The 15,594-nt window shown below is 34.2% G+C and overlaps 2 protein-coding genes and 1 long non-coding RNA gene across 4 annotated transcripts; 2 read left to right on the forward strand and 1 right to left on the reverse strand.

Annotated features, from left to right (window-relative positions):
• Window positions 1-2,760, forward strand: LOC125593304. Its single transcript, XR_007329223.1, has 4 exons — window positions 1-383; window positions 589-745; window positions 850-1,092; window positions 2,001-2,760. It is a non-coding gene; the product is annotated as an uncharacterized LOC125593304 (long non-coding RNA).
• On the reverse strand, window positions 2,478-4,510 carry LOC106365913 (zinc finger protein CONSTANS-LIKE 4). Its single transcript, XM_013805430.3, has 2 exons — window positions 3,536-4,510; window positions 2,478-3,051 (listed from the first exon to the last, which is right to left on the reverse strand). The coding sequence occupies exons 1-2, from the start codon at window positions 4,223-4,225 to the stop codon at window positions 2,707-2,709; spliced, it is 1,035 nt and encodes a 344-aa protein (XP_013660884.2). The 5' UTR covers window positions 4,226-4,510; the 3' UTR covers window positions 2,478-2,706.
• Window positions 4,511-13,579: 9,069 nt separating this feature from the next.
• LOC106365997 (protein OXIDATIVE STRESS 3 LIKE 2) lies at window positions 13,580-14,820 on the forward strand. 2 transcript variants are annotated; one of them, XM_013805526.3, is made up of 2 exons: window positions 13,580-14,179; window positions 14,275-14,820. In XM_013805526.3, the coding sequence occupies exons 1-2, from the start codon at window positions 13,854-13,856 to the stop codon at window positions 14,639-14,641; spliced, it is 693 nt and encodes a 230-aa protein (XP_013660980.2). In that variant the 5' UTR covers window positions 13,580-13,853; the 3' UTR covers window positions 14,642-14,820. The 2 variants fall into 2 exon arrangements, with proteins under 2 accessions (XP_013660980.2, XP_013660982.2); XM_013805528.3 differs by having other exon boundaries at window positions 14,278-14,820.
• The last annotated feature ends 774 nt before the right edge of the window (window positions 14,821-15,594 follow it).

The raw sequence follows: 15,594 nt of genomic DNA on the forward strand, positions 1-15,594 counted from the left end.
CATAACATTTCATCCACGTTCTAGGTTAACTGACCATGATCTTAAACAATTTTCTTTCTTATATTAGTTTTTCATCTACAAATTTACTCTCTTTTTTTTTCCTTTAGTTTTTCAGTTTTTCTCTATCTTCTCCATTATCAAATGAGCAAGACAACGGATCCTTTCATATCTCCTAAATTTCAGTTTGATCTCGACCAGTGCCTTCATATCTACTTTCTTTTTTCTGCACCAAATCTAATATTTTATCCCTCCTAAGTTCATCGCCAACAAGTTCTTAGAATGATATGGATTGTGGCGGTCGAATTTAAAATCAAGTCGAGAAGAGATTGATACTAGTACGGTGATTTTGAAGAGATTCAGAGAGCTTTAAAAATTTGTTGCAGGTATTAATGGTGGTGGTGTGTAATGAGTTCATATGAGATTTTTTTTTGGTATAAGCAGAGTAAAAAATATAAAATAAACATTTGTATTGTTTAGTCTTAAAATTAATTCAGTTTGCTGTAGACAAGTATGAGACCTCTGCAACAAATATTAGATCTGCGAAGAGACCAGTCAAATGTTAACAGAATAAACTATTGAACTTTGCAGGATTGATAGCATACCTCTTGTGGAATATAGTGGCAGTAACGTTGCTTGGATCAAACGAAGAGGTTACTGTTTTTACCCGAATGATCAGACTCAATTTTTTATTTCCACTGATCATGTTCACTCATCTGATTTTGATGCAATCAGGTCCCACTATATGGTACGTATATCATCTACTTAATTCTTAACTACTGGAAAATGTATCAAATTCTTTTTTCTCTTCTTCTAAAATTAATACTCTTGTATTCTTTTTGTATGATCCAGCTTGAAATTGTTTTATGGGTTAATCATAGGAATACGAAGGGACAACAAGGTTGGACAAATAGATTTAAGAAATCAGACCATGCATACTAATGTAAATATTTACCACTTTTCTTTCAGTTGTTTTATTGTTATTGAGTTTTTTTGTTTATCATAGATTTATACAAGGCAAAAGAAAGACAGTTCATGTTGCAATCAAAGAACGTGAAGATGACATATTAGTGTTGTTGTTGGGACGATATTGAGGTAATATTGTAAATAAAAGTATTTTAGTTTATTACCCCTGTAAATTGTTATGATTTTCTCGATATATATTATACATATTTTATGGTTTTATTATGCATATACACATTAACACTTCTGTACTCTTAACACCCAAGAATAGTAGAGACAACATATGTACTGTTAGTATACTTTAAACCCAAAGTGTAATATTAATATGTGTTCATATTATATGTTAAATTTATAAAAATAAAGATTTTTTTCCTGTACGTAGTACGGGACCGAAAACTAGTAGATGAATAAATATTTAACTCTAAACAATTTTTTATAACTTTCAACCAATAACAAGTCAGAAAACTTTATTATTGTCACGGATATTTTTTGTTATTTAAAGTTTGTTATTATTCAATAATAAAATATACATAGAAAACTTTGAAAAACTTGTTTTTAGGAAACAACAAAAAAAGAAACTTATCTACAAAAACAGAGGAATTTTTTTTGTAAGTTTGTTAGATTCGGGTTTACGAGCTTTCGACTTAAAATCATTTGCTAGTAATTGGAGTGATCTATTCTTTTATATATTATTTAATATATTTTTGAATTTTCGATGTGGGATAATAGGTTCCTAATACTCTTTTTGTCGGAAATTTCGGAACTTTATGACATTGATATTCGGTCGAGCGAATTTATGGTAATAAATGGATTGGATTGGCCATATAATCCTTTATTCTTGTTGGAGATTCCAGAGCTGTTATATTTTCTCGCGAATATTCTCTCGGTTTTAAATAACTCTCGGTTTTAAATAATATGTTGTTTAAAAGAAAATATACGCAGATTAAAAAATAGTTTAATGTTCGTTCGGTTTTACCTTTATTTAACTAATGAAACTTCATGTAAAATTTTTTAAGTTTAATTACGAACAGTACAAATAGTCTGTTGCAGTGGTGAAAAAAGAGGTTGAATAAAGAGAGGAAGTGCAGACAATATTACATGTGGGAGAAGCAAAATAAAGAGAGGAAGTGCAGACAAAATTACATGTGTAGTTGTTTGTTTTCTGGAGATCAAGACTGCTAACATCAAAGCTTCCGACATATCCTCAACACATGCTAGCTCATCTCAAGAAGCAAATCAATGGCAAAGAGCAGTTAGCAATGACTCAGACCACAAGATCTCAGCCAAAGAAACCAATCAAGATCATACCGCAGTACACAGCGACTTGCGGTCCAAGAAAGCCTGAACCAAAAGCCGACCGCAGCTAGAAGCAGCCAAGACTTAGGCAGGCTCAACTCAAAAGCTAACTGCCGTTCACAGCGGCTCAGAGACCATACCTCTATGATTGACATGTAATAAAGTTACATGTTGCATTTGGTCTTTATCTCTACATACATGTAAGATTTGCAATTCTACAATGCTCAAAATATAAAACAATACATAAGCAAAAACTTGTTCAAAATCACATGATATATACAACACAAGTTACATATAAACACATCCACTCTCTTCTCCTCCTCTCTCCCTCCCATAACAAGTACTAAGAACTCAACAATAAGAACAAACAACTCTTAAGAAAAAAGTTTGTTAAAACCTTATTACTAAAACAACACCAAACACCATTTTAGATTCTCTCTCTCGCAATCTCTAAAATGTAGGTACAAGTCCAAACCCGCTAAACATACCGCCATGACCAACAACGTCATTGCTCTTACTCGTATCCGTCCTCTTAGCAAACCGTCCCTTGATCCTTGGCCTCATCTCCGCATAAGCTTTCCTCGAAGCATACCTTATCGTCTTCTCAAACTTCCTGTTCTTCCTCTTCTCTCTGTACCTCATCACTCTCGCCTCTCTCTCCGCTGACGTTAGTGGAACAGCTCGCTGAGTTCCGGGATCGGTTCCACTGGTTGCAGGACCACCGTAAGGGTACCAAACGTCGGCCACAGAGCCGCCATCTGGCACCACTCCCACTTCCAACGACGATGATGATACCTGTAGTAACAACGGGTTTGATTTTAGATAAATACTTTAGTTAGGGTTACACATGTTGCTTGCCTAAAACGCTAAAGATGATCACCTAGTCATTAGTACTAATTAAAATAATAATTAACATGAAAGATCTCACATTAAATTTTTTTTTTTGATTATCTATATATTATTTTTTTGTAATTAACTATCCAGAGGACTTTTAATCAATAAAATTTTAACAAACATATTTTTTTTTTAATTTACAATTTATCATTAATTAATGCATTGAAAGTATTTACAAAAATTTTGAAACAATTTTTTTACTTATTAAACGTTGATTTTTTCATAGTGGAAGGAGTATTTTGATTAAATAATACTAGTATGATCTAAGGTTGGATAAACAATTGGTTCTTTTTGAGTTCGTTGACTTGCTTTTCTGACATAATCAGTTAAACTAATCAGTACTGACAGGAGAACATGTAAGAAGTTCGGACAAAAGGTAGCTTACGCTGTGGCTGATGCAGTTGTGTCCGTACGTAGTAAAGCCTTTGAATCCGGTGAAATCTAGCTCGTAGCAGTTCTCGTTCACCGTCGGGACTCCAACCCTCCGAGTCTCCACCGGAACCACACCGTCGGTGCCGGAGCTGTTCTGCTCCCGAGACTCCAACTTCGGATCAACAGTCCCGTAATCCAGATCCAGATCCGGGAACATGAACCCTTGACCCGTGTTCATCTCCGGGCTATCTCCCGGTACCGCCGGCGCCGTCGTCTTCGGATTCGGAAGCAGCCACGACGCCGCCTCCTCCTCCTCCTCCTCACGGCTTACATTTCCGTCTAGATCGGTGAAGTAACATTCGTTGAGGAAGTTGACGGCTGTGTGCTTGCCGGAGCCGTCGGCGCCGGAGACGGAATCGTAGAAAGGCGTGACGGGGACGCGCTCGTGACGGCGAGCCAAAGGGTTAGCCGAATGGATGTCTCGGTCGCACGTGACGCAGAGAGCAGCCGCGTCCGCCTTGCACGTGACGTGAGCTGGCGCTTGCTCGCACACTTCGCACATCCACACGCGGGCGTGTCTCGACGCTAGCTTGTTCGCCGCGTGGACCTTCGAGTCGCAGCTGAGACATAGAAACGCCGCGTCTGGACGGCAGTACAACGCCGCCGTCGCCGATTTGCACGAGTCGCAGAGCTTTGACGCCATCTCTCTCTTCTCTTCTCTCTCTCTACTTCTCTCTCTGTATTTGTTACTCTCTCTATGTGGTTGGTGTTGCTATGTCTTCACATGAGCTTGCCCATGAGTCTATTCATGTGGGCTCCATGAGTATCCATTAAGACCAAATGAGAACTGAACACGTGGCAAAATCTTAGCCAAACAACATAATAATACATAGAAAGGAAAAAATACTTGGCAAGGAAGTTCTGACAATGCAGAAAATGAGGTATTTGTAATCATGCGTTATCGTTTATCTCTACTTGTAATCATCGTTCTGCACTGTCGACGTTTGGCAACAGTTGTATTTCATTGAATATATTGCGTAGCAAATTTATCAAAGAGTTGTAAACTTTCATACAAAATGGTCACTTTGCTACTAAAATAAAATGAAAAACAGTTTTGTTGAATAATTGTGAATAAAGCATGGGTTGATGCTTTCCACTTCGAGTCTTAGGTTATGAATGAAGGCCAGAACAACTGTAGTTCTCTCGCAATACATTCACCATTCATGTTTTTCTGTTTGCAAAAGCAGTTTAAACGGGAGATCTGTATGCACTTTAATATTTTTGTCTTTTTGTGGAAAAAGCGGAATATCCGCATGTAGATCTCATCCGCTAACATTTGGTGGTTCTTCCTTTGAAAATGTTGTGTTTTGTCTGTTGAACGTCATGCTTATAATTTTAAAACAACACAAATAATATTAGTGTAAACTATACAGTTTGAGCTAATCATTGTACATTATTTATAAAATCAGATAAATATATTTTAAATTTAAGTGTTTGTAACAAAATTATTTATTATCAAAAAGAAAAAAAAAAGCAGATCAATATCAACAAGGGTAAGTAGTTAATATTTTTTTATGTTTTAAAATAGTTAATATATAGGTAAATGATTGAAATTTTGTAAATCTATTGAGAGAAGACAATTTTAAATGAAATCTTAACCGAGAACGTGTATTTATTGAATTGTACGATCAAATAATTTTCATGACTAATTACCGTTTCAAATATCTTACACCCACTGGTAGAGAGTTTTCCGGTGGTTAATTTAACCAAAAGTTCAATATTAGTGCAACCTACCGGTTCTCTCAAGAAAATCTTGATCACCTAAAAAAAAAAAAAAGAAGTATAAGTATCTTATAAAATATTTGCAGGTATTTCGGCCGATCCTATAACATCTAAGATATTTGTTTAGATATCTAGGTGTAATTTTTATTGTTTTAATATATGATCTATAGTTTTGAACTGATTTTGTCATTCATAAGTTATAATAAATTATTTGATCGGTTTGATCTGTTTCTCTCCTGCATGATCCGCTTGATCTGCACTTGTCCTGCTTGATCTGCATGATTTGTTCGATTTGTCCCGCTTGAACTGATTTTACCTTAGGACCACCACGAGAAGCAGCCATAAATGGAGACGATACCGTGACCAACGGGTAGATAAAGTAGTATTGGCCGGTGGGTAGGTCGATCGGTAGCTAATGGGCATACTTTGGCGTGGGTCTATAATTGGGCCAAATGAATTTAGTTATAGAATCGCTTATTACCCCGTTATGGCCGAATAAATAAATCTTTAGCACAAAAAAAAAGTCACAAAACCATCAATAAACTCAACGCTTTCATAGAATCATATTTATGTTCCCTCAACAAATAAAACCAACGCACCTTGGTCTAATGCAGTTGATACTAGATGGGGCTATGCGTAGCTGCGATGGAAACTTGTGGGGCAAGTCACTCTACAAATGCTTTTCTGGTGGATAACTGCAAGAGCATCTATTTTGCCGGCCATGAGTCCACCGCAGTATGTGTCTTGGTGCCTTATGCTCCTCTCTCTCTATGCTACTTGGCAGATTCTATTGGAATTATATATAGATTAAAGGACAGCTTTAATCTCAAAAGAGAGTATATAAATATATAAGCTTTCACATCGAAAATTTTGATGAAACAACCTTAATATATAAGTGACATAGACAAATTCATTAAATATCAATTGGTTTTGAGTTAAAATAAAAGTTCACGAATCTTAATCAAATTCGGGATGAGATATTGAGTTCTTCTTGCAAGAGTGGCATTGCCGACCTATAATCAATTTCCAACCTCTCGACGGTAAACTTTTTATATTTTTTTACAAAAATGTATATACATATATCATTCCACTTGTTTTTATTTAACTTTGTGATTAAAAACCCCCTTAAACGTGATATTTCATTTTCTGAATCTGTTACCGGAATGTTTTACATAGAGAACAGGTTGGGACATGGAATAGAGTACAAGAAAATACTTAATCATAGATATATAAGAAGTTAGTGTTGAAAACACGTAGGGGGTACACACTGCCTTTACTAGTTACCATTAGCACTTCCTCTTCTTACTCTCAATCTCACCCACCTTGATTCTAGTTTATATAACTTTCTTGAATTTGTAGACTAATAGTACGTACGGATCAAATGTTCTCACCTTTTATAAACGTACAACATAATCAAACTGCAACAAGTGACAAGGCCACTACTATAGGAGAACTCATTGGAACCTCCTCATCATATGGCTTGAAACACAAAGGCCACTATTCCTTTTCCCTAATTTATATTTCTTCTAACTTCTTGTATTGGTGTATATATTATTATTTGGTTTAATGGGTTTGAGAACTATAGTTTGCTTGATAACAAATGATAGAAAATATAACCACACTATGCTAAAAATGAAAAGATAATGTTGTTTGGAAAATTTGGACTCATGTACATAGCCCATAAAAAATTAAGTTAGTAACCATAACAACCCAATGGGTATGATATGTTATATAATATGCTTTGAAGTTCCAAAATTAGCCTTTTCCTGCGCGTAGAAATGCAAACCGTCCCATTTCTTCACTTTATCCAAGAAACTGTAACTCCAAAAACACTTTTTCCGTTTGCTTTCTTTTACGATAAACGATTGCGAAAGTCAGATATTGCAGGTGTGATTTAAAGTAACGTCAACAATCGGAAAACCCCAAAAGGGAGTTGATAACCTACTGAAGTGAGAGACATGTGGTGTTAGGGTTTCACCGCCGTAACCATTTGCGATGAACTGTTAAACAGACACCTAATCCATTTACACCGACGGAAACAAGGTACCAACTTTTGTTTTTTAAGCGTTATCGTTCCCATAAGATTCAATGGTATGCACCTTCTTGAGTGAAAAATAACTGACATTGCCACCGCCTTGTAACTTTGGCAGAGGGAGTTGGACAAGGTAATGACGGCCGTAAAAAGTTTGGTAAATTAATTTTTTTTCCTTTATTGGTCGAGAACTTATTGTTACACTCGAATGGACTAGACTATCGATAGCCGATTATAGTATAGAATCCCTTATGTTGTAAACGTAAACCAAATGGAAGCTTGTATGCGTATAATGTAGGTCCATATAAAATGTCTGAATAATCTATGAAAATTGCATCTGTTTATGGCTAGGTCACATATGTATTTATAGACTTAATTTATCAATGGGAGAAAACATGGTACCCATTCAACATGTACTATACTATAGTTGTAATGTAAGTAGTATTAGTGTATGTGTTTAAAAGCACTTCTTTCAGTTATGTCCTAACCATTCTACGAGGTTAAATATATATAGAATAGTTATCCTAACCATCCTATTAGGTTTATATCTGTAAAATAGTTATATCTTACAGTACCAATAATTTAACTGTAACACCTTCTTTGTTTACACGCCGCACGACTATCGTGTGTTGCAACGCATGTTCTTATGGAACTTAATGAGACATGGAGCCTGAACCATGCAGCCAAAGTAACAGAAGAAGAACTTGGAATTGCAGCACAGACATACTCAGTAGAATTTTTCCCAAGCTTCAACCTCGACCACCTCCAGCAATTTCCTGTGGAGTGATATCTATGTGTTTTACATACCAACTCCGTTTCAACGATTAATGTTATCGTATTTGTATAATGTCTATGTTGTTCTATACATCACTACTTTCGTAATCACGTTAAACCTTTCGTTTTTCCCGGTTGTGATCTGCAAAATCAGTGACGTTACAAATTAGATATGTAACTCTACAGTTGTGTATGAATGTTAAATACCAAGGCCAACAATGTAGGCCGCCATGAGTAGGTAAGCATAGTACTTAAGTGTAATATAGTACAAGTTGATATATACAGTTAGACTTAGTCATTTGCATTAACCCCAACGGACTATAACATTTTATTTATTGTTGATGTTACTCATGTTCTTCCCAAACTTAGTAGGTTCATTATACGTTTAGTCAATGGTAATTGCAGAAAACTAAAATACTATACTTTTGTAAATATAGTATAGTATGTTAATGAAATTGACAAACTTAGTAGATGTGATTACACCGTTGACCTCTGTTAATTGCAGAAATCCCAATAAACTATCCTACCACTACAAGAAAACAGCGGCATACTGAGGGAAAAAATCGTTGGTATGTCGTCGGAAGAACACTATTCCGACGACATACCGACGAAAAAAGTTCTCGGAAATAACTCCTCGGAAATTCATCTTTCCTCGGAAATCCCTCGGAAATTTCCGACGGAATTCCGAGGAAATGAATTTCCTCGGAATATTCCGAGGACTTTTTTCGTCGGAAATTCTTCGGAATATTCCGAGGAATATGTCGTCGGAATATTCCGAGGGATACACTTCCTCGGAATATTTCCAAAATTCAAAAAAAAAATTATAAATTTATTTTTTAAAATTGAAATTCAAAAATATAAAATTAAAATTGAAATAGAAAACATATTTAAAATACAAAAAATAATAAAATAGTTTTTATAAATAAAAAAATGTTTTATAAATACAAAATTAGTTTTAATAAATATAAATATTTTTATAAATATGAAATCATCTTTTATAAATACAAAATAGTTTTTATAAATACAAAAAATAATAAAATAGTGTTTATAAATAAAATTTTTTTTTATAAATAAAAAATTAGTTTTAATAAATATAAATATTTTTATAGATATGAAATCATCTTTTTATAAATACAAAATAGTATTTATAAATACAAAAAATAATAAAATAGTGTTTATAAATAAAAAATGTTTTATAAATACAAAATTAATTTTAAAATATGAAATCATCTTTTATAAATCCAAAAAACGAATTTATATACAAAGAACGTTTTGTATATTTAAAAATAGTTTTTATAAATACAAAAATAAAAAATAGTGTTTATAAATCAAAAAAATGTTTTATAAATACAAAATTAGTTTTAATAAATATAAATATTTTTATAAATATGAAATCATCTTTTATAAATCCAAAAATCGAATTTATATACAAAAACATTTTCTAAAATCTAATTTATATAAACGTTTTGTAAATACAAAAATAATAAACAATTTATAAAAAAAAGTTCTAAATCAATTCAACACAACCAAATCACAATTCTAAACCTATTACACAACAAATCACAATCATACCCAATCACCCTAACAAAAATCTATCAAAAAACTTCTAAAATCATCAAATCTACTTAAAAACCTAACAAATAGGACCTAAGAGAGTGGGATAAGGTCCTTACATGATTTGTAAAGGAATGGAAAGGATTCGCCGGAGAGATCGTCGCGAGAGAAGGTGGAGAACGCCGGAAGGAGAGAGAGATCGCCGGAGAGGAAGAAGAGAGAAATGGGGAAGAAGAGAGAAATGGGGAAGAAGATGCGGTTCGAGTTTATAAAACCTTGGGTCTGACGGATATTTTCCGTCGGAATTCCCTCACTATTTTCAATTTCAATTTTCGCGAAATATTTGGCGGCTTGTTTGCCCGGTTAAATGAAAATATTTCGAGGAAATTCCGACGGCCACTTAAATATCCGTCGGAATTTCCTCGGAATATTTTCATTAATTCGAGGAAAAAGAATATCCTGTTCATGTATTTCTATTAATTTATATTGTTCCTCGGAATTTTCTCGGAGTATTCCGAGGAAATACCGAGGAACTAGTGTTTGGGGTTTCAAAACATCAATTTTTTTTGCCGTATTTCATTTCTTATACAATTGTAATGCATACCATTGAAGATTCTTTGTATAGATGAACATAAACCATGAAATAACAAATTTCAAAACGAATTGTAAGTATTCCCTTTACCGTTCATTAAAGTGTATAAGTGTTTCTCTTATGTTGTGGGGATTTCGTTCATACAATCGGAAAAGTGTTTATTATAGGGTAATGAACAAATTTTTGACTTCATAATGAACGTAAGACACTTAATAAGGGTTATATAGGTGTTATTCAAACCGCAAAACGTTGTTTTCGGTTTAAAAACCCTATTTCCTCGGAATTTCCTCGGAATATTCCGAGGGAATTCCGAGGAAACCCTTTTCTTCCTCAGAATTCCGTCGAAATATTCCGAGGAAATTCCGAGGAACTAGTGTTTGGGGTTTCAAAACGTCAATTTTTTTTTAAACGCATCGATCGATGGATATATGTCCAAAAACGCATCGATCGATCACTAAGATGGACCAAAGCGTAACAATGTGATCGATCGATGAGATTATCCCATCGATCGATCGAGGATATCAAGTGTTCCTCGGAATTTCCTCGGAATATTCCGAGGAAATTCTGAGGAACTAGTGTTTGGGGTTTCAAAATCTCGAATGTTTTTTTATAAACGGATCGATCGATGTATTTATGTCCAAAAACGCATCGATCGATCACTAAGATGGACCAAAGCGTAACAATGTGATCGATCGATGATATTATCCCATCGATCGATCAAGGATATCAAGTGTTCCTCGGAATTTCCTCGGAATATTCCGAGGAAATTCCGAGGAAATTCTGAGGAAATTCCGAGGAAATTCTGAGGAACTAGTGTTTGGGGTTTCAAAATCTCGAATGTTTTTTTATAAACGGATCGATCGATGTATTTATGTCCAAAAACGCATCGATCGATCACTAAGATGGACCAAAGCGTAACAATGTGATCGATCGATGGGTATATGTCCAAAAATGCATCGATCGATCCCTAGTTCGTCGGAATTTCCTCGGAATATTCCGACGGATTGATGTTTCCTCGGAATTCCGTCGGTATATTCCGAGGAAATTCCTCGGGAAATTCCGAGGATTTCATTTTCCGTCGGAATGTCCGTCAGAATACCGATGTTTTCTTGTAGTGTACTGGTATTATAGTATAGGTTGTTGCTTATAGTGCTGAACTTAGTAGTTCCCTTATATGTTTTACCTATGTCAACTGCACAACGTACAACATACTAAACTATTGTACTTATAGTATAGGTTGCGGATGTTAGTTACTAAATTTTTGACCAACCTATGGTTATTTTTAGCCACAGAAAAAATAGTTAGAAGCGGTAATACACACTTGTTTAAAAGTGGTAACACTCACGTATTTAACCTACAAAACTCTTACTTCTCTCACGCACGGATGGGGCGAAAATGGGCAACTTTCGATGCTAATTGTCCCATCGAAAAACAAGTACTGTAGCTATGGACATATTCTTCATTTCCTCCCCTCTTATGAATATTCAACAAAATCACCCATGTTGTTTTAGTTTTGATCTATAATTTCATCCGGTCATTACATAGGTTTGAATTCTCAATCAAACTGATTTGCAAATCTTCAAATCCTTCATAAATAAAAAGAAGTTCTTTCATATAATTAATGGATTAAAAGTTAGTATATAAGGTGTGTGTGTGTGTGTGGAAAATGCCAAGAAACTTGTGTCTGAATGATTGGAATTGTTTAAAACATGAGATTGTGGGTGGAGAAGCATGATAATTAACCTTTCTATAAAGTTTAGCCAACCAAACAATACATCTTCTCTTTTTCTAGTTAATAATCAACAAGAAAAAAAAATTGATTCCCCCCCCGAATTAAAATTTTAAGAAAATACAAAGAAATGATAATGAGAAAAGGATAGAGGTGGACATCTCAGGCCTCAGGGTGATTCTCGGCCACCGAGAAGAGCAATTTTTTTATTTATTTTTCTGCTTAAAGAGAAGAGCAAAGTTAAGAGTAAGAAATAAAAAGATAAGATTAAAAAAAAAAAAATCTCATTCATTGGTCCCTATGCTTTGACCTTTACTTATGACTTTTAATATAAACCACGTTTTTTCTTCTAAAATAACATTTTAATTTATTTGTATTTGCTAAGCACCCTTACTGCAAAGTGCTAATCTACCTACTTGCATGTAGGTGTAAATGAAACCCAATACTATTTTCAAATATCCTTTTCGTTTAATTCTTCCATCAAAATTTTGTTCATAACGAATTTTTTAGTTTTCTATATTTATTTGAATTCGGAGTTAAGAAATTAATGTGTCATTGTTAAAGATAAAAATATCCATTGCCGTAAAGAAAACTGTAATGTATAAATTCCACAAGAATTTATAAAACATATCACTACCATCTATCCCCTGTTCAATTTGACATCTAACTGTATTTCTTTGTTATGTATATTCATTGTGTATTATTTTTGGTACTACTTCGTAAACGGCCCGAAAGAGAGTTTTTTCCGAATAAAGATTATCTATGTACCAAAAACGCAGAATAAGAAGACGAATAGCTTAGTTCGCAGTGGTAGGAAAGAAACGTCTTTTGTAATTCACATGGATCAAGATCTCCTAGTGTGAGAATCAATATGAATCTGTAAAGTTGATGACGAAAAAAAAAAAAACTACTTCATAAAACTAACATAATTTTATCGCAAGTTTGACAAAGCACACCGATACAATCCATTGAACTATGGATACTGATCAATTTGACGATTATTTAATCATCTGTCTATTGAAGTTTTACAAAATGAAAAATCTTTTGTTTTATATTTAGAAAGTAGAGGATAAAGTTATGATTATTCAAGGATGGCAAAGAATTGGTGATGCCTCATATTGCCATGATACCATAAATAGACCTAAAACTTGTGTAGGGTCAGCACTTAAGTATATAAAACATTTTATGTATTTTATAAATAGACGTAAAACATTAATAAAAGATTCTAAATATTTTGATGTAAGGGAGAACATTTTATTTGAACTAAGAAAATGGCAAAGTAAGATTCATAAATGTCGATATATAAAAGAGAAATTGCAACAAGAATGACATTTTAACCCAAAACTTTATATTTTTGGTTTTGATATGGTTATGTAAGTATGCAACACAGTTTCAAATATTGTAAAGGAATATTCCTTCCCTTTATCTTAGTTGAGTTGTGAACAACTCAGAACATTTTAAATTTTCCAATTAATTTATATTGTGAATAAACTTTTAAATGTTTCAAAATACTAAAAATACAGAGAGATCAGAACCACGGACTGTAAAACTACGTTAGTTTAAAGTTGTTTGTGTCCGAAATCACGCCTACGCATATTTCGAGTTATTATCATCATCCTTATCGTCTTCCATTAAATTATTCTTTTTAGCTAAAATAAAAACCTTATCCCTTCTCTCTCTCTCTCTCTCTCTCTCTCTCTCTCTCTCTCTCTCTTCTGCCATTGCTATTCCTACGATTCTCTGAGTCTGCGATTTGAGGATCCGACCCAAAAGACAGAAACAAACCCAGAAGCAAAAGCAACGTGATTTCCGACCAAACCGGTAAGAAAGTTTCTTGATTTTTTTTTGTGATCTGGAGAGATACGGCGATGGAGGTGATGGCGGGAGGACCAACGTTCTCAATCGAAGACTCGGAATACGGAAGCGATCTGACGGCAACGATGAGAGACAAGGCTTCCTCCTCCTCTTCCTCTTTTGATACGGTGAACGATGACGGAGGCGGTTTGAGTCGTGTCGGAAGCGGAATCTGGTCGGGACAGACGGCGGATTATTCGTCGGAAAGTTCATCGATCGGAACTCCGGGAGACAGTGAGGAGGAAGAGGAAGAAAGCGACGACGACGACGATTCATCTAAAGAACTAGGGCTTCGAGGATTGGCTTCAATGAGCTCTCTCGAAGATTCCCTCCCCAACAAGTAAAGTTTTTAATTTTTCCTTACATAAAAAAACGGTAACTTGCTGAACAAGATTGGAAATGATTAATTAATTAGGGTTGTTGATTTATTTTTAGAAGAGGGCTATCGAATCACTACAAAGGGAAATCAAAATCGTTTGGGAATTTAGGAGAGATAGGGAGTGTGAAAGAAGTACCGAAGCAAGAGAATCCGTTGAACAAAAGAAGAAGGTTACAGATCTGCAACAAGTTGGCAAGAAGATCGTTCTACTCATGGCAAAACCCTAAATCTATGCCTCTTTTGCCTGTAAACGAAGATGAAGATGATGATGAAGATGATGATGATGAAGAGGAAGGAGACGATGGAGATCTGAGCGATGAAGAGCGAGTTGTTATTGCAAGGAACTCATCGTTCAAGAACAGAGCATTCAAGTCTAGGAGTTGTTTTGCTCTATCAGATCTGCAGGAAGAAGAAGATGAGTGATTTAATCAATAATGCAAATCATGATTTTTCTTTGTTCATAGTTTTTTTTTTCTTTATCGAAAATATAATTTTAATTTCATCGAATTAATGTTTTTTTTTTTCAAAAAAAAATTCGGGGAATTAATTATTATATTATGTCGATGGGAGAAAAGTAATCAACTACGTTAGTGTTTGCTCCTTTCTTTTTGCTTATCTGTCTATTGTCCTTTTTCCATCACCACATTATCTTGATTCTTTATTTATTTTTATTTTATGTTAAAAAGTACAAGTCAATACTATGTGGATATTTTCCTAGAAAAGTGAGCATACATGTGGAGGGTGTGATATCCCAAGTCTATAAATGTTGTACATGTAAATTAATTGATTTTGTTGAAATGGATTCCTATGTTATTAGTAAATTTCAAAAACTGAGATAACTCTTTCAAACAGACGAATAAATAAATACCACTAAAATTAATTTTAGATTATATATTATATGCAATTTCTGAATGTCAAAAATTTGCATTAAAATAGTTTTAGTAATTCTTTTAACAAAAAGTTTGGTTCTCTTTGTTTTCAGATTTGTTGGAGCTTTAAAAAAAAATATGTAGAAACAGCATATTTTGATCTACATCATATACAAGTTTGATCTACATCATATACAAGTTTGACATAGAACTAAGAGTCTAAGACGTCTCTATAGAATGTAGATCCGTCGACAACCATCTTATACAATATTATGTAATTGCTAAGCGCTTCGGAAAAAAAAAATTTGTTGGGGAAACAAGACGTGCCACCTCGTCTTGCTGTTCTTCTTTTTGTTTTGTGTTTGATATCCTCTCGTCCAGACACTACTGACGGGACCCTTCCACAATATGAGTCCCCACTTGTCACTTGCCCACTTGCAGATTTGCATTGTGTTCTTCCACGTGGGATTTTTCTGAACCACAACAACATATAAACTATTTTTTTTT

Source organism: Brassica napus, chromosome C9 (genome assembly GCF_020379485.1).
Source record: "Brassica napus cultivar Da-Ae chromosome C9, Da-Ae, whole genome shotgun sequence".
NCBI lineage: Eukaryota > Viridiplantae > Streptophyta > Magnoliopsida > Brassicales > Brassicaceae > Brassica > Brassica napus.

Excerpts from the sequence above, each read along its gene's own strand:
- LOC106365913 (XM_013805430.3), bottom strand. The coding sequence starts at position 4,225 with ATGGCGTCAAAGCTCTGCGACTCGTGCAAATCGGCGACGGCGGCGTTG. Across the intron at positions 3,052-3,535 it reads ACAACTGCATCAGCCACAGC|GTATCATCATCGTCGTTGGA; the intron begins GTAAGCTACCTT and ends TTGTTACTACAG.
- LOC106365997 (XM_013805526.3), top strand. The coding sequence starts at position 13,854 with ATGGAGGTGATGGCGGGAGGACCAACGTTCTCAATCGAAGACTCGGAA. Across the intron at positions 14,180-14,274 it reads GAAGATTCCCTCCCCAACAA|AAGAGGGCTATCGAATCACT; the intron begins GTAAAGTTTTTA and ends ATTTATTTTTAG.